Source organism: Aotus nancymaae, unplaced genomic scaffold (assembly GCF_030222135.1).
Source record: "Aotus nancymaae isolate 86718 unplaced genomic scaffold, 86718_ANA_hifiasm-v0.15.2.pri h1tg000036l, whole genome shotgun sequence".
In the NCBI taxonomy this organism is placed as follows: domain Eukaryota; kingdom Metazoa; phylum Chordata; class Mammalia; order Primates; family Aotidae; genus Aotus; species Aotus nancymaae.
Window position 1 is genome coordinate 41406129 of NW_026988450.1, and position 20386 is coordinate 41426514.

At 31.8% G+C, this 20386-nt stretch overlaps 1 protein-coding gene across 6 annotated transcripts in view; it reads right to left on the reverse strand.

Annotated features, from left to right (window-relative positions):
- Window positions 1-20386, reverse strand: part of TRIQK (triple QxxK/R motif containing) — a 248048-nt gene that overhangs the window by 24756 nt on the left and 202906 nt on the right. For 3 of the 6 annotated variants that reach the window (XM_064384358.1, XM_064384359.1, XM_012476517.2), the window contains one exon: window positions 5005-5086. In XM_064384358.1, the coding sequence (XP_064240428.1) occupies window positions 5005-5065 (61 nt within the window). In that variant the 5' untranslated portion in view covers window positions 5066-5086. Of the gene's footprint in view, window positions 1-5004; window positions 5087-9675; window positions 9834-20386 lie in introns of all 6 variants that reach the window. The other 3 variants (XM_012476520.2, XM_012476521.3, XM_012476519.2) reach the window with 3 other exon arrangements.

The window sequence follows — 20386 nt, forward strand, 5'->3', positions numbered from 1 at the left end:
AAAAATACTGGCAAATAATATTTGGTAATCAACAATAAAGACTTACATTTCCTTCAACATTTTTAGAATAAATCTCATCAACTGCTTCAAATCCCTCCTCCCTTCATCAAAAAACAAAACATTACTTGGAATCTTACTTTTCTTGCATTACCTGAATTACATATAAAAGTAATACAATTTGTCATATAAAGTAAATTTGCAACTGCCATCTGAACATTATTTTCAGTTACTATATTGCGAACTACAAATATCTGAGGAAGACTCATTACAAAACTAGGGGTCAATAGTCTTTTGTATGGAATCTTGTTAAAAAACTCTAGTAACTATGTCAGTAAACAAATGGTCTGCATTTTAATACCTTCAAGATGAATAAAATTACAAATGCTCACAGGAAAATAACTAAGTAAAACATTAATCAATCAAATTGATAAAATGAAAATAACTACAAAGCCAGAAATAATCCAGTAGATTACCATCAGCATAAGGTATCTTTATATTAAATAAATCGTGCAAATGATACCATAATTTCCCTAAAGAAAAAAAGTATTATCTACAAAAGTAAACTGCAAAAAGTAAAACTTTTCTCAAAATTATTTAGAGATATCCAGACTACAGACAGCAGGCTGGTAAATTCATCATTAAAAATTAAAATCTTGTGCAATATTTTCATTTTAATTATTTTATAGAAGTAATTCAAACCAATGATAATTTTTCAATGCTTGGACAGAACAGCTTGTCATACATTACCATTACAGAGAATACACCATCATTTAATACCACATTAAGTACTAAGAAACAAGCCCTAAGCTTAGAGCAGCTAAATATAAATCAAGTTACTCAAAAAATATAAATTAATTTCCATGAAAATTCATATGAAAAATCTGAACCAAGCAACAAGTTATACATGAAGGGGGATTATAGTTAAATAGAAGATATTATAAATAATATCAACCTTGAATTTGCAAGATTAGCATAAAAAAAATCCACAAACATTTAAGAAGTGGTTATATGCAGGATACCCTTGGGGATCTAAAGAAGTAAAATCAGAGACAAAAACAAAAAGAATAGCACAAAACTAAAAATCACCTAAGAATTAGGAAAGTTGCTTTATTGATTATTTAAATATTTATTAAGTACCTTTTGTGAACATCATTAGAGATGACAAAAAAATTAGATGGAGCTTCTGTCATCAATAATATTTAAATTATAGTAAGTACAATTTTAAAAAATCATACATGATAGGAAAAATTAATCACATATAAAAGTTTAAAAATCCTTATTGTCTAGGTTAAATAAGAATATTAATATACTTTATTAAGTCAAATATGCCACAAAAATATGAGAACTTCCTCCCCCTTTCCCAAAAAAGGGAAGAAAAGAAAAAAAATGAGTGGAAAATGTTGAAAATTTGGAGAATGCAAAAGAAAACATGGTCAAAATGTGTCAAGAAAAAAGCTTAGAGTGGAGATTACTCAAGGAAAATCACTACAAATGAAAAATGTAAATAAAAATATGAAAATATATCCAGATTTTTTATTCATAGTAAATTATATAAAATTAAATGTGCTTGCTTAAAAACAAAGATTCTCAAGCTGTATTAAGAAATCAATTATATCATTTATTTATAGATGAATATAAAGGGATGAGAAAAATACCAGAATACTTAACAAAATAAAGGTATTTTACCAATATTAATATAAAACAAAAAGAACTCTAAACAGAAACTTCATAAATACTTTAAATGGCCATTATATAATAGAAAAGGAAACTCATCATAAATATTTACCAATTTACAAATGCTAAACAACAAAAACTTAGCTTTAAATATACAAAGCAAAACTGGATAGAATTACAAGAACTGAAAACTATAGTCTTAGGGTATTTTAATTCTCAATTTTCAAAAATGACAGCTAAAATACATAAAAAGTACAAAATAGATTTGAAAACCATAATTAACATAAGTAGTACTGCATCCTAATAGAGAATACCTATTTCTTTCAAGCACAGGGAATGTTAACAAAATTGACTGCATACTAATTCAGAGAGGAAACATTAGTATAAAATGACATCATACGGTAAACATTGTATAAAAAAGAAGATTAAAAATCAATTTGCAAAGAAGTAAGACTGGAGCTTTTGTATGTGATTAAAGTTAAGCTATTATCACTTTATACTGGACTGATGTTTTATGGAAGTCTCACGGTAACCACAAAGAAAAACAACTAATAATAGATACAGAAAAGATAAATAAAAAGAATCAAAGTATATTGCCACAAAAATTATCAAATTGCAAAGGAAGATACCAAGAGAGGAAGAAAAGGACAAAAAAAGTAAAAAACAGAAAACAATGAACAAAAATGACAATAAAAAGCCCTTACTATCAAAAATCACTCTAAACATAAATACATTAAACTCAACAATCAAAAGATATAGAGTGCCTCAATGGATAAAAAAAGGTTCAGTTATATGTTCTCTATAAAAGACTAGCTTTAGATTTAATGACACACACAGGCCAAAAGTAAAGAGATGGAAAAAGATCTTCCATGCAAATGGTAACCCAAAAGGAGCAAGAGTAGCTATGCTTATATCTGACAAAATAGAATTTAAACCAAAAACTGTAGTAGTTACACACTCTGTGTGTGTAGTAATAACCTACCATTTTTTATATTTTTCTGTGTATGTCTTACCACACACAGAAAAGGCATTATGTGAGATAATGCATATTTTAAGTGGTTTGACTGTAGTAATCATTGTGGGTATGTGTATGTATATGTGCGTATAACCAAACAACATGTTGTACACCTTAAATATGTACTATAAAAATATGTACTTAAGGTCATGTATTTGAGAAAGAATTAAGTCAAATTATATAAGGAACTTCTATTTTACAATAGTAAAAAAGACAACCTGATTGAACATACCTGACTAGAATGGTCAAAAGATCTGAACAGACATTTCTCCAAAGAAAATGAAGAAAATGACAAACAGGTACATGGAAAGGTCCTTAACCTCCCTAATTATCAGAGAAGCGCAAATCCAGCCACAATGAGATAATGTCTCACACCTGTTAGGATGCCTATGTTCAAAAAAACAAAAGATAACAAATGTTAGTGAAGATATGGAAAAGAGGGAATCCTCGTGTATTGTTAGTAGAAATGGAAAAAATAGTATGGAGTTTCCTCAAAAAAAATAAAAATATAACTACTATATGACCCAGTAATCCCTCTCCTAGGTATATACCCAAAGAAAATAAAATCACATTTTAGAGATACCGTGTTCACTGCAGCGTTATTCACAATAGCCAAGATATGGAAACAACCTAAGTGTCCACTGACAAATGACAGGCTCAAGAAATTTTATACATATATATAAATATATTTCAGCCTTTAAAAAGAAGGCCCTGCCATTTGGGAAAACGTAGATGAAATTGGAGGACATTATGCTAAGTGAAGTAAGCCAGACAAAGAAAGAAAAATACTGCATGATCTCTCTTATATTTTCAATCTTAAAAAACAGATGTCAAATACCTAGAAAAGAAATTGGAATGGTGGTTACCAGAGCTGGAGGGAAGGGGAAATGCAGAGATGCAGGTCAAGAGTATAAAATTGCAATTATGTAGGATGAATAAACTATGGATCTAATATACCACATGAGGACTATCGTTAATAATATTGTATTTTTACACTGGATATTTGCTGAGAGTTGATTTTAGAACTCTTAACCACACACAGAAAAGGTACTATGTGAAATGATGCATATTTTAATTGGCTTGACTGTGGTAATCATCTACTGTGTGTGTGTACGTGTATGTATGTGTGTGTATAACAAAATGTCATGTTGCACACCTTAAATATGTACTATAAAAATTCTTAATTGGCTATCTGTATTCCAAATATTTTTTACTTTGTTTGCATGTCTTTTGTTTTGTGGAAATATATTTTTCTTTATAAAGTGTACTTTTTGTATCTTATTTATGAAATAGATATATACTTTATTTTGATATCAATTATTTCTATTTATATTCTGACTTCTACTGTAACTTCTTTGTTTATCCTTTAGTTGCCTAGAAGAGTTATTTTTATTAATTTACTTTGCATTTCCAAAGTAATGGTAGAGATGGGAAAAAGTACACTAAAGGAGAGGGTAGGGTGAAGAAGGGAAATTTACCTTTTTGCTTCTAACTAATTTCTAATTTACTACATTTGATTAAAAAATGAAGTTATAGGATATTGATTCTTTAAAACTTGAGGTACTTCCTTTGTCACTAGTATGTAGGTAGGTAATTTTTTAGAAATACTCCATGTATCCTTGAAAAGAAAATCCTGCACCTAGAGCCTAATTTAAAACAAGTAAGCTTCCTGTTATCTTCCTGTGCTGAGTGAACTTTTCTAGTCCACCATTCTACTAGGGTAATATCTCTTTGAGGGTCCAAGTATATTTGGGAGTTTCAATTCCAACTAGAAATCCTTGTATACAGTCTTCTTTAATCCTTCTTTCATGTATGACCCCTGGAAAATTCTCTTTTTCTTTTTTTTTTTCCGAGCTCAGCTATCCACTTAAAAGTACATTTGTTCTACTTCATTTATCATATTTTACAGGAGAATTTTGAAGTTATCAAATTATTGCCATTAAGAGTCAACAGAATTAACAGTCATAATATGTTAAATTGTAATACGTAATATGTTAATACAAAGGAATGATTTAATGAATTATAAAATTTAAAAATGCTGACTGTTTAAAAGCATTCATCCTTAATAATAACAATATTTGTTTTTTGTTTTATTAAATTAATTAAAATTATGAGAACACTGAAAAATCATAAGTACATGAAGTTCATATCTTAATGGTAAGCAGGACTGCATTCACTTTTGCTTCCATAAAACTCTATAAAGTCCTTCTTCACTCATATATTTCTGTGTATCATATGTATTAAAGAAAATTTATATGCATAATTGTGTTTTTATCTTAATTCATAGGAGTGTATCAAAGATAATTCATGCTTACCAATTTGTTTTCTGTATTGATCAACAGGAAGTTTTATAGTAGAAGCATCTTTTTTACCCATCTTTGATCTCCAAAATGCCTGCTGAAAAGAAAACAATTATAATGAAATTCTTTTTAAAACAGCAATATCTATAAAATTCAGAAATAATTTATTCTATAAAATTCATTTTTAAAGCAATGGGTACAAGTACCTTTGACTTATTTCTATTAAATATTCATAAAAAACAAAATTCTTTCAAATAAATTATCGATGATATAATTGCTGGTAATTAAATTTCTCAATCATTTGTTTTTGGTAACATTTATCTTATCAGTTACTATGAGTGCTCGATTAAACCACACTGTTAGAGAATATTATCTGTAAATACGAAAATAGGTTGGGGCTTTTGGCAACATGTTTATTTACAAGTATGTATCTTTTGGATATATATATTTACTATGTTACATAAAATGTAAGGGTAAAGTTTAATCTCAAGTATCTTGTACTTTATTTTAAAAAGCATAACATATGCAACCAAAGCAGATGAATTTCAGTTTTAGTCCTGCCCCTGTTAATGTAAACAGCAAAAACTACTACCATTTATTAATATTTTCATGCTTATTACATCATATGCACTGTTTGATTTAATCTTCAACATATTTTTATTGATATGCAATAGTTGTACATACTTTGGGGGAATATATGTAATATTTTGATACCTGTATACAATCAGTAATGACCAAATCAAAATAATTAGGATATCCATCACCTCAAACATTTACATGTTCTTTGCGTTGGGAGTATAATAAATTTCTTCTAGGTATTTAGAATACACAATAAATTATTGTTAATCATAATTTTCCTACTGTACTATTGAATACTAGAAATTATTTCTTCTATCTAACTGTATTTTTGTATCCCTTAACCAACTTCTCTACCCTTCTACCCACTTCCCGTCCCTGACTCTGGTAGCCACTATTCTACTCTCTATTTCCATTATATCCACTTTTTCTGTTCTCACAAATGAATGAGAACAGGCAATATATGTCTTTCTGTGCCTGGCTTATTTCACTTAACATAATGACCTTCAGTTCCAACCATGTTGCTGAAAATGGTAGCATTTCATTTTTATGGCTGAATAATACTCCATTGTGCATAGAGACTGCATTTTTGCTATCTATTCATCTATTGATGGATGCTTAGATTGATTCCATATCTTGGTTATTTTGAATAATGCTGCAACAAACGTGAGAGTTCAGATATGTCTTCCATATACTGATTTCCTTTCTTTTGGATATATGTCCAGGAGCAGGATAGTTGGATCATAAGGTAGTTCTATTTTTAGTTTTTTCAGGAACCTCCATATTGTTTTCCCTAATGGCTGTCCCAATTTACATTCTCACCCGCAGTGTATGAGCATTCCCCTTTCTCTACATCCCCATCAGCACTTGTTATTTTTTGTCTTTCTGATAGTAGCCACAGTAACTAGGATGAGATGATATCTCACTCTGCTTTCAATCTGAATTTCCCTAATGATTAGTGATGTTGAGCATGTTTTTCATATAACTGTTGGCCATTTGCATCTTCTTTTGAGAAATGTCTGTTTAGTTCTTTTGCCCATTTTTCATTGAATTGTGTTTTGTTATTATTTGAGCTCCTTATATATTCTGAGTATTAATCCATTGTTGGATGAATATTTTGCAAATACTTTCTCCTGTTTTGTAACTTGTCTCTTCACTTTGTTGATAGTTTTCTTTGCTGTGAAGAAGCTCTCTAGCTTGATGTAATACTATGTGTCTATTTTTTATTTTGTTGCCTGGGCTTTCGAGAGCTTATCGCCCAAAATTTTTGAAAGACCAATGTCCTGTAGTGTCTTCCCCATGTTTTATCTAGTAGTTTCATAGTTTTATGTCTTACATTTAAGTCTTTAATCCATTTTGAGTTGATTTTTGTATATGATGAAAGATAGGGAATCTATTTGCATTCTTCTGCATATAGATACCCAGTTTTCCCAGAACCATTAATTAAGGACACAAGCCTTTCCCCATTGTAAGTTCTTGGCACTTTTATAAAAAATGAGTAAACTCTAAGTGTGTGAGTTCTTGGTACTTTTATAAAAAATGAGTAAACTCTAAGGCTTCTCAGTTCTGTTCCATTGGTCTATGTGTCTGTTTTTATGCCAGTACCCAATTGTTTTCATTACTATAACTTTGTAGTATAATTTGAAATCAGACAGTGTGATGCTCTGGCTTTGCTCTTTTTGCTCAAAACTGAATTAGCTATTGGGGATCTTATGGGGTTCCATATAAATTTTAGGATTGTTCTTTTTATTTTTGTGGAGAATGTCATTGGTATTTTGATAGAGATTGCATTAAATCTGTAGATCACTATGGGTAGTAGAGAACTTTTAACAATATGAATTTTATCATGAAGGAATGTTAAATTTTATTGAATGCTTTTTCAACATCAATTAAATTGATCATATGGTGTTTGTTCTTGATTCTGTTGTTGTGATACATCACTTTTATTGATTTGTGTATGTTGAACCATCCCTATGTCACTGGGGTGATACCACTTGATCATGATGCATTATCTTTTTAATGTGTTGCTGAATTTGGTTTGTAGTATTTTGCTGAGATTTTTACATCTATGTTCATCAGGAATAGTACTTTGCAGTTTTCCTTTTTTTTTTTTTAAATTGTGTTCTTGTCTGGTTTTCGTATCAGAGTAATGCCAGCCTTGTAAAATGAGTTTGGCAGTATTCCCTCCTCTTCAATATTTTGGAATAGTTTGAGTAGAAATGGCATTAGTTCTTTAACTGTTTGGTAGAAGTCAGTAGTGAATCTATCAGGTCCTGGGCTTTTCTCTGATGGAAGATTTTTTTATTACTACTTCAAACTCATTATTCATTATTGGTCTGTTCAACTATTCTGTCTTGCAATGTTTAATCTTAGTAGGTTTTATATGCCCAGGAATGTATTCTTTTCTTCTAGATTTTGCAATTCGTTGGTATATAGTTGTTCATAGCAGTCTCTAACAATCTTTGCATTTCTGTGGTACCAGTTGCAATGTTTCTTGTTTATTTCCCATTTTATTTGAGTTTTCTCCTTTTATTCCTTGGGCAAGCAAAGGTTTGTTAGTTCTACTTATCTTTTAAAAAATCAACCTCTTTTTGTTGCTTTTTTGTACTTTTTGTCACAATTAAAATTTATTTCTGCTCTATAAGTTTTATGATTTTTATTGAATTTATTGCAGCCAAGAGTACAACCTGATCTCCACATTCATATTCTCCTTTTCTTCCTAGCACAGACTATATTTCGTAGCGTCAATTCAAATATGTCATTATTTATGGAATATGAATGTTACAGTCATAAGTATTCTCCAAACTGGTACCTGGAGTTGTTCCTCATCCCTTCTAGTAAGGTGCTGCAAGATGAAGATGAGGTCAGACAAGAACTGGTCATGTCACAAGCAAAATTATAGGGAAAGGAAAGTCTAGTAATTTGGGGCTAAAAATATTGGAAAAATCCAATTTCTTCTAAGAACCAAATAACAGGAAAAAAAAAAAAAAAAAAAAACAGGCTTTGAAGAACAGAGACCCATTAAAACTTATCAGCTAAAAAAAAAAAAAGAGAGAGAGACAAAGAGCAGATTAGGGGTTTTACTGTCTCACCTCAGCCTATTATTTCAGATTACTTCAAAGTAGACACTATTGGGTAGAAAAAGAGAAGCTTAGGAGTTCTGAAGCACAGAAAAAAAAAAGTGGACATAAGAATTAGATCTAGAAAAGAAACTGCACTGTATTTATTGGCACATGCAACTAAGTAGAAATGGTAAAAATGTTACTAAAATGTGAGGGAACTGTATTTGCAAAGAAACTAGAAACATAATCTAAAAAAGTCTTTGAATGAAAGCTAACTTTTGGGCCTATATATTTAAATCAGCAAACAGCAGACCCCAAGGAAGACAAACTCTATAGAGTCTGAAACATCTACTTCACACATGACTAGAAAGGAAGAACCATACAGAGGTGAGAGCCATGACAAATGGACAAAAAGACCATAAACTGAAACTTCTGCTTCAGTACAGTGGATCTTCACAGTGGTCTCATGGGCAGCAGGTTTCATTATCACAATGGACCAATGACTCTTGTGGGTGTTTCCCATTCTTCCCTTTACAGGTGGGAATGATTATTGCAGGTACAAAGCAGTTACCCACTGCTTAATCATTATTTCTTAGGGTTTTGTGATGCTGGAGAAGAGTAGAAGAATGTCATAGTCTTAAACTCCTGACCTTGGGTGATCCACCCACCTCAGCCTCCCAAAGTGCTAAGATTACAGGTGTGAGCCACTGCACCTGGTCAAGAATGTCACAGTCAAATTGAGACAGAGGACTGTGTGTTAGCTTGAGATCCTTGGCTTGGAGCTAGATGCAATAAATGGAAAGTTTAGGTTCTCTCTATTGGGAAGACAGAAAAAAATAATGTGCATAGCTATTTTCAGGCCGGAGAGATAAATTATTATAAAAACTATTGGTTACTCACTAAAATACATGTTCTCCTTCCCCCTCCTGCCCCTCTGGGCACACTTGACTATATTTCTTAGCCTCCTTTGATGCCAGTTGTGGGTGCATCATTTATTTTCAGCCAACAGAATGTGAGTAAATTACTGTTTGCTACTTCTAGAACTGACCTAAAAAACTTTCCTTGTATACTCATTCATCCAGATGAAATGGAGATGACCTCTAGAGTAACTCTGAACATGACGTGCTGAAGATGATAACAGCCGGGATCACGAATGACTGCATGGAGGAGAGCTATCCAACCAAATTGTTTTTCTCTTTCATATTGCTGTGATAACAAGAAATAAGTTTGCAGCATTTGCAGTACTGTATATTTTTTGCTATTTGTTATAATAGTTGTCATCACTGAAACTAAAACAAAAAATTATAGATGTTTCCATATAAACTGATGCAATTATCAAACTGTAATTTTTCTAAAGAGCTTTATTAAGGTTCTAAAACACTAAATGCCTTTGAAATCTGTCCAGACAAAATTGCATTGTTTATCTATATATGTGTTCACACAGATAGTTAACAATGATCCCATCCAATGAAGTAAAAAGCATCTACAACTTAACAATTTTTATTCATATGTAATAAAATAATAAGTTCAGTTAAAAACCTATTTTTCTAATCATAACAATCTATATTTATAGTATTATTGCAATATCTAGGTATGTTCAAATTCAGACAAAGTCAAGTAAGTTAAATTTTTGTTTCTAATAAAATATGTAGTTACTACATTAAGATAACATTTTAAAATTCTAGAAATAAAACCAAGACAGCAACTAATTTTATAGTCTTATTGCTTATAATTCAAAACATTAAAAATAATTCTGTCAAGACAAGCACCATAAAAATTGTCAATAGATATATTATAATTTATTCATATAGCTATCCTATTTGCATAGTATTTTGCATTTATTAATTGTAAATAGGAATCAAGTTATTTTAATCTTAATTGTGTGCAGCTAGGGAAGATGCCACTCTATTTTACAAAACAAGTTGAATTAAATGAATAAACACTCAAGATATTATCCCCTTTTCAATTTAGTTTTCTTCTTTTCCTTTGCAGACTATGCTTAATTTTTTTTTTAAAGAAAATCACTAAGGCTATCTGTCAAAATGTTTACTCATTATGGTTCTCCCAATTCCTTCCTGGTCATTTAAACCAACATCCCAACATAGATAACACTTTAGAGGTCAATATTGTATTCATTCACTACCTATAACAAATAAAAAAGTAAGAGGTCTATCGAAAACATATTTTCACCAAAGTAGCTGAATTTTACTATCATGCTAATATGCTTTACATAAAAAATTATACCAGGGAAAAATCTAAAGAATCTAAATTTTTAGAGGGGTCTATGCTCTATGAACAGACATTTCATATATATAATAATCACTGAATATAAAGCTTCAAAAGGATTTCAACCAAGAAAAGATACATTAGAGAAAAACTGGTTTAAATTTTTTGTTCTTAGTTATTTTTAGTGGTTTGGTAGTATTTAATTAAAATTTAGACTTTCTCATTGTCTTTGAAATTATTATATTCTATTCAGTAAGTAACATAACATTTTACCAAATGATAAGACCAAAAAGATGCCTATAGAACACATTCTTACACAAATTACTTACATTTTATTAGCTGCAAGAAACACAAAAAATAGAAAGCATTTTACCTTACTAATAAACACATTGAGGCTATTTTAAATGACCTAAAGAGATACCCATTCATCTGTATGGTGTAAACTGTCAATGACTCAGACATGTAGAACCTTTAAAATGTTCTGACTTTTCTTTGTTCTTCAAAGCCTTGCAGTAATCATCATTCATTTCTATTGCTTTGATGGTTAGATAGCAAACTCCCAAGAAATCCAGGGAGACATTAGCACATACAGCCGCAATTTCTAATAAGACAGCTATTTGCATACAAGATCAGCCACAATTTAAAATGTGTTGTGATAGATGCGGAAAGGGAATAACAGATTTATATTAGCATGTACAATACCAAGATTGTTTTCACAATTTAATTCCTTGGAGATTATGTCTCATCACCTTCTTTTATAAAGAACACTGCATTCCCTGAGGAACTAACTTGCTCTGAGACCCAGCTAAACTAAAATATGGATTAATAAGATAATATTTATTATTTATGAATTTTGCTGTAGGAATGATTTCAGATTAATTCATCACAGAAGTTTTCAACATTCTTGAAACTTGATAACACATATTTAAAGAAGAAAAATGCTAATTTTATTTAATGCCTAAATTGGATATTAAAATAATTCAGTCAATTTTTATCTAATTAAAATTTTGCACTCGTTAGGACTTTTAAGATCAAATACAGCATTTTTGTTTTTACTATGCTTTCTTAACCTGAATTTTGCAGAGCAATTTTGCCAACTGTATTTTTAAGCATAATATCTGACCTTTAAAAACAAACAAAGGTAGTATTATATTCAATCACCTTCCGACCAAGTTATTTTATTGCTCATTTATACCTTTTTTATGAAATCCAGAAAGAACAAGTAAAGAAATAAGAAATCTGAAGCCTTCACATATGTCTCTGCTTCCAGAAAAAGCATTAAATCCAGACTGTGACATTTAAATACATATCAAAACACAGGTTATTAAAAAAAGTTCAACCCATGACCACAGAAAAAATAATTATCTTAGTTTTTAAGGCTAAAAGAAAGACATTTACTAAAGAAAATTCTTCGTTAAACATGAAGCTATAATTAGGCAGAAAAGGTATTGGTTATGGCTGGATCAAAGTTGAGAACCAATCATGAAAATACAACTTCATGCTAGATGCTGAGGATATAATAATAAACACAGAAGATATTTGTCCCTGATCTAATCGCACATTGACCGTTTACAAAGTATTACAAATTTAAAGTTGTTCATTCACTTAACATACTTAAGTCATTGAAATGATGACACATTTCCTAGATAAAGCAAAAATCCTTAGTATAAAGAACCATTAATGATCTGAATTTGTCATTTGTTCCTTTCTCATGTTCCAGTACACTAACAAATTCAGCTTTTAGTTCCATGATTTTGACAAGCTCATTCATGTTTCCATGAATTTACTCATGTTCTGCAATTTACTTTAAATTTCCTTTCAATACATCCCCACTTGTGGAACATATATATTTTAATATTGCACACAAGAGTCACCTCTGAGTAATAAATCATTCATATCTTGCCTAAAAGGTATTCATGATTCAGACCTTCAGAGAGAGCTCACCACACTTAAGGAAATGCAGATCATCTGAAAGACCATCAAGTGTGAAGTGGACAAGGTATACACAATTATTATATTAAAATGTAATATTATAAGTAATATTAATTATTTCAATTAATTACATGTATTACTCAAATTAATGATATCATATTGTCATTGAGACAAGTTATTACAATGAGGAAACAATTCTTACTGTATAAAATTGGAGAGCTAAAGAGTTGTTATTCTAAAGTTTTCAGAGATCAAAGTGCCTAGTTCACCTACACTTTAACAAATTAATTTCCTTTATAGCTGCAGAAAAAGTATCTCAAAACTTAAATATGTGAAAAATGATTTCTAAAATTTTTATCACTTGTCAACATTGATATGAAAATTTATAAGAAAAGTAAGTACAGGACCCTTATATATGTAAACCTAGAAAGTCATGTTCCAGGAAAGAATTTTGGGACTCACCTTCCAGCCAAATGTTGGAACTAAAACACAGTATTAGGAAATAGTGCTAGACCAAATATATTTCCTTCAGAAAAAAGAAAGAACCAAAAATATTTAACCCTTCTCTCAATACCATACACAAAAATTAATTGAAGATAGATCATACAACTGAACAAAGTAACTAAGAAAATAAAGTTACTAGGGAAACACACATTCATGACTTTGTAGAGGCAAGTGTTTATTGAGGAAAACATAGTAGGATGTATCATAAAAGAGAAAAAAAGGATGAACTGGATTACATCAAAATTAATATTTGCTTATCAAAAGACACAAATAAGAAAATAAATAGGTAATTACAGATAGATAGCATTCATAATATATGTATCTGACAAAATAATTTGCATCCAGAATGCATAAAAAAACTATCTAATAATATAAAGCATACAACCTAATAATTTTAAAAGGGGTAAAAAACTTGAACAGGAACCAGAAACTTCAGCAAATGAGATACATAAATTACAAGCACATGAAAAAGTTCTTAACACCACTAGTAATCAGCAAAGTGCAAATTAAAATTAGAACTGAGATACTACTACATATCTACTAGAATATTTTTTATCTACAGATAAAAAATATTTCGTATACAAAATATTGAAGAGAATGTGGAGCAACTAAAACTGCTGGTACAATTTCTTCAGAAAATTGACAGTTCCTACAAAGTTAACTAGCAGCAATTTTTGCAATTCTACTTCTAGATATTTATGTAAGAGAGATAAATGTATACGGTTACAAAATACTGTCTACAAAAATGGTCATAGTGGCTTTATTCATAATAGTTAAAAATTGGAAGCAGACCCAATATTGATCAACAGAAGAGTTGATAAACTGTGGTTTATTCATACAGTATAATACCACCCAGCCAAAAAAAACAAAAACAAAAACAAAACTGAACATATGCAATAGAGATAAATCTCAAAAATATGCTGAGAAAAAGAAGCAATGGTGTCTCTGTACTTAAATGGTCATTAATCAGTGTTATTTGTTCTTGTAGCATCATTTGACATTGGTGATCTCTACTCCCTTGGAAATACTTGAAAAAATACTTCCTATGTGCTAAGGAATAAGTGAGAGGTGAGAAAGCAGAGATGGAAAGTGGCAATCCATTACAAATATAAGAAAGGAGACAGCACAGTAAGTAGAAAGGAACTGAGGTTGAGGAAGAGTTTTTTTGTCATGCTTTGTTTTTATTCTTTAGGGCTTGTTTCTTATAAAAAATGAAAATTTGAGTTGGTCTAAATAATAACTAGAAGGAATAACTAGAAAGTGAGAGGGCGAAGATATATTTAAAAAAAAGTAACATTGAATGAGGTTTCCAACTAGAGAAGAAAGCATAGAATCCAGCATTCACTTCAAGTAATAATCATAGCACACTATATCTGTCACTTTAACATGAAAAAGAAAAAAATGGGCTAAGTTATACATAAGCTTGAGGTCTGGTAACCAAAAGTAGAGAGAATTCTACATAGTAACTCTGTTTTCACTATGAAGTAGAAGGCAAGATTATCTCCTTATGAGAGAAAGTAAAGGTGGGAAGTTTGAAGGTTTGCAAGTGCAGAGCTGGAATTAATGCTATGGAGGAATGGAAAGAGTTCTGCAAAGAAAACATGATTAACTGGGTGCAGTGACTTGTGCCTGTAATACCAGCTACTCTGGAAACTGAAGTCGGTGGATCTCTTGAGCCCAGGAGGCTGCAGTGGACAACCTGATTGCAAATAATATTTTTCTTTCTGAGTGCTTAGCTATTCAGTGCTGACATAGGGAAGGATAGTCTACTAGAGTAAGCAGGATTTAAGGTTTCCCAGACAGAAAGGCAGTATGGCAAAAAAACTTTAGGGTACTATAAAAAGTGGGTGACATGATGTTCTATGGCATCTAAAGGTAGAAAAGGAAGCGAAGACAGTAGAGGTTTAGAGTTGAGAAAATGGACCAATCTTTGGCCTTAATAAAGTTAAATAACCAAATAATAAAATTTGGGAGTTAAAAAAAAAAGCCAAATACTAGGAGTTAAAAATTAGTTATTTTACTAGAGAAGAAAAGGTTACTAAGGTCACTAGTCAGTGTGAGTGTGAGGCGATTAATATTATTATTGAAATGGAGTCGATTTCAGTCCAGAAGGACTAAAGTGGTAGGAAAACTTTATGGCAGATACATTAAGGAACCGAAAGACCAGGATAATGCATATGTCATACCTGTGAATAATGAGGGTACCCAGGTTGGTAGCAGGATTTGGGTGAGGATCCAAAGAAAGACTAAGGGTTAGGAAGACTAAGAAGGAAACTGGATGTCCATAAACAGCAAAAGAGAGAGGTAGAGGACACTACAGTCAAATGGAATGAATCACAAAGTATCTGGGCTGTTTGTTTGATTTGTCTTGTTTGCTTTTATATGAAGGAAATGTAAATGTTCTGGAAAGTCAACCTCTTGATCCACAGGTATGTAAACAAAGGAAGAAGTTTCCATTTAAGGTGGCTTCAGGAAAGTGATGTCTATAAGAATCAAGTTTCAATTAACGTCAAGAGGTAAAAGTAATAATAAAGTGTTTGAGGATGAACTGGTTCAAGGGGGATATAAAAAATAGGGAAGAAAATAGCAGATTAGTCCATGAAAAACCAAAGATAATACAGAATAATATGAGCATAAGTATTTTGTGGAGGACATGCGACCAAATGGGTCATGTTGGACAGTTAGAAAAGTTAACAGGAATGTGTAGTATCTTGAACTAGCTTTATCTCAAAACTGCAATGATTACTCAGGCCTCTCCAGGAGTCAGTTGTAGCCTTAGTAAAATGGAGGAGTTCCAGTCCCACCAGAAAAGGTCAGTTGGCTAGAATTCAGCACCACAGATGAAAGCCTCAGATCTCAAGAGTCTAGTTAGTATCACCTATTCATTAGGAGCAACTCGAGGGTCCAGATCAGCATTTGTCAAAGTGTGGTCCATAATCACCTAGAGTTGTCTGGGATAATCATGAAAATGCGCATTCCTGTGCCCCATCACAGTCCTACTGAATCAGAATCTTAGGGGCTAAGGTCTATGGGTCTTCAGTTTTGTTTTGTTTTGTTTTTAAATTTCCCCTGCAATTGCTGTCACCATTAAAGTTTGAGAACCATTGCTTATATTTTGAACAAGCTCACAGGCAATTCTTTTGCATATTAGCATTTGAGAAACACAGTTGGAAGCAGATGGGAGGCCTGAGCAGGGACTGTGAGACCCTTCAGCCTCTAGTGGACAGCAAGGCCTGGTTGGGCGGCAAAATTAAATTGTGGAAGTTTCTAATGATCCCCTGAAACTTTAGACTTTTTCTGAATTCAACAGGAAGACATAAAAGAATTTTGTGCAGCGAGGTAACCAAATCAGATACTTTTTAATAAGATTAGAAAGACTAGGAGGTTTGAAGTTAACTAATAGGCTAAAAAAAATTCCAGTTAAGTTCCAAAAGCAATCCACTAAGTGCTAAATCAAGGCAACAAGTAGAAAGGAAGTTCTGTTTGGTGTTTTACTTTTAGAGTATAGGAACAGCTTGGATGGAGGCAATGAGGCAGAAGAAAAACTGAAGATAACAATGTTTTTCAACTTTAGTGAGAGTTAAAATACAAAGTCCAGGCCTCATCCTTCAAAAATACCTAGTCAGTGATGTTGGGGAGTGGCCAAGGAAGCAGCATTTTGAACAAGCACTTACTCCCTGACAGTTTTCAAATTCAGGTGGGTAGTGGACCATACTTGGCAAAATATTGGGTTAGACAGATGGTAATGTCGTTAACAAAAACAGGTAATCTAGAAGTAGGTATGGGATAGCTGAGGAGGGTTGGGGAGCATTAGAAATCTACATTATAAAAAGTTTAAAACTGCTACAAGAAAACGAAACACTTATTTTTCCCAAAACCTAATAGAATTAATTAATCTAAACATAATTATATCACAAATAACCCACCCCCACCAAAAAATACCCACAAATATTTTACTTACTTTTATTTTAATGTCTTTTTAATGCACAGATTGTTGTGGCATCTGGACACATGACACACTTGAAAACAACACATTAAATTTATACTGCCCAGAATAGACAAAAAGCTGCTTTGTAAGCACCATCAACAATGCTCATCATTGGGGGAGGGGTGGGCTGCTTAAGCTGGGTCCCATGGAATAATATTTTTAAATTCTGGACTTGTCATAAATATAAAAGAGATAGGCACTTAAAACCTGAAAGCCCACATGAGTGAGAAAGCTTCTATTAAATAGCTATTTTTTCAAGTAGGAAAATGATTGTTATGATTCACCAGGGTTTGAGTTCAATAGTATGGGAAATGTACTTAAGTTAATTCTCTGGATTACATTTGCAAAATAAGATAGGTTAGTTAAGCTAGGATTGGTCTATGATGTAACTTTTAGTAGTCAAACTAAAAAGTCATTAATCACACAAATTGCACTATCCTTTAAATAAACGGTTTTTTAAAATATAAACTTATTTCTAAAAGTTTTTAAAGACTACAATAATATGGTATCCAACAAATGAAACCGCAGACCCTGTTTTCAAGATTACAAAGTGCTAATACAAGAACAAATATATAGCCAAACATGCAAAAAGAACAGACATCTGCAATTCTGCTATAAAGCCACTAAGGCAGGCAGCTTGTACCACTACATACTAAGAGCTTAATCAGACAAAAGAAATGAGAAGAAGCAAAGGTACCATTAGCTTCAGGGATTCTGAGGTTCAGAAAGGGCAGTTTCATATCCACTTGACTATTAACCAACAAACCTTCAGACTGCTTTTCCTGATGAGACAGAGTAATTGAAAAAGGGGTTATTGATGTAAAGATCACAAACTTTGAGTCTTCAATGCTTATAATCCTTCTAAATTGGATTATCTTAAGAAAATTAAATAAAACTCAAGATTGAATTATCACATGAATAAAAAACTTTATTTCATCCAGCTGGTACCAAAAACTGGACTTAAAAAATGAAGGAAAACAAGAAGCTCTAGACATAAACATCTCAGATGGCATCTACTTTTATCTCTGTAATTCCTGACTAAATGAACATAATTCCTTCTATCATAATTCCTCTTTATGAACTGCCTTTCTTGGCTCTAAGGGAATATTAGTGAATTCTTATGATTCAGATTTTTCAATAAATTTTTCTGAAACAAAGATTTACTAGCAAAAAAAGACACTGCTTTTATGTTTAACCCAAATGTTAAATGCATTTGACTAAGAATTTCTAAGTAATTTATCTGTGTTCAGTGTAGATAAAATGTTCTGATACACTCTAAATATTATCAAAATCACTATTGATAACCAAGTTTGTTTTATGCAATGTTAAATTTTTTATTTTTCTTAATTTACATGCATCTTACATTGAAACAAAACATGAAACAAGTTCCCAAAATTTGGTAGTTCTAGGATAAAACTACTATCAATCAGTTTAGGAAGTCTACAGATTAACTTTCCTGAGTCTCTATAAGTACCCTGTCAATGTAAGAGGGGGCTTACATAAGCCATATTACCCAATGTTATTTGTCCAATTTCTCAAACAATGCATATTATCATCCCATGAAGCCTCTAATTCATGTAACGTTTGGGAAATGGAGGCCTAGATCATTGGAAAGCTAATTAAGACGGATTGTAACAGAAGGAAGTAAGCATTTTGGTTAATGAATAAAAGATATCAAAAACTGGCTAAGAGACGTGCTTATCAACCAGTTCCCCAGGTTGTGACAATGAAAGGAATATTCTGTCATCAGAGACCTATACTAGGATGACCATATAATTTACTATCCAAGCCAGAACACTTTTGAAAATGAAAGAGGGGCCCATTCATTATATCAAGATAAACTTAAACCAGGACCATCCAGAACAGCCCTTGCCCCAACTACGAAGCACACAGGACAATTTACCACACACCATAGCTCAGCTAGTTGCATCACCCATAAGCTGTTGCAGTACAAGGAAAAAATGGCATATCTTCTTTTAAAACACTGCATTTCAGAAAACAGATTAATATTTTAGGTAATACCTGAAGCAGATATGAGAATATCTCAATACTAGGTTGTGTTGAGACAGACTGTCCTTATTTACAAAATCATTCTGTGGCACGTGGCACTACTGAATACTCTGTCCTCAAACTTCAAGCCGTGGGCTTCCAAGTCAGCACTTTTCTGATTCTCCTTCTACATTTCAATTTCTTCTTTACCTTTTTCATCAGCATTCTTTCTCTAGCTGCCTATGAAACTATGGTGTTTGTGTTTCCCATAGTTCATTCACTTTATGTATTATGCCCTCCTTGGGTACCTCATTCCCTCAAATATATTCCCAGGGCCTACATACCAACTCCCAACTTCTTCAATCACACATCTAGCATCATTCTAACAAAGCATAACCAACTTGAATTTCTCAATTGTCCTTTAACTAGCAAATTTCGCCCATTTTTTTTGTTGTTGTTGTTAACTAAACTGACCAATACAGTGTTCTCATTGCATGCTATCCTCTTCTGATGGTGTTAACTTGTGGCACTTGATTAAGGTGGCACCTGTCTAATTTCTTCACTGAGAATTTAGTCTTTTGCCCTTTGTAATTAATAAGTATTTGGTGTGGAGCTGCTTTGAAACTATGTGACTATCCTATTCATCAAATTTGCAACTGCTTGGTTAGCTTTTATTGATGTTTCTTGGTTGAATTACTTATATTCTGACAGGTACCATAAGATGATTTTATAATTCCTTATTTCTTCCATATTTATTAGTATCCTACTATATTAAGAAGCATTTTTCTCTCCATTTATTTATATGTGTTTACAGCACATATATGTGTTTACAGCAATATGTACTCATAGATTTTTTATTCAACTAGTTAGAATTCATGTATATCATTTTAAAAATTTTGATTCCCAAATTGTCCTGGATTTGGCCAATGAAAGTTCCTTCAAGGTGGTTTGTGTCCTTTTGGCATATCATCATCATTTTTTAAGAACCTCTTTATTTTCTGACACATAAGATATTCATGGTTTAGCATGTGTTTTCTCCGCTCATGCCCTGGAACCTACCATTTCTCTAAGGAGCCCAGTTCCCCTTTAGTGGAGTATGGTTTTTAGAAAGCAAGATCTG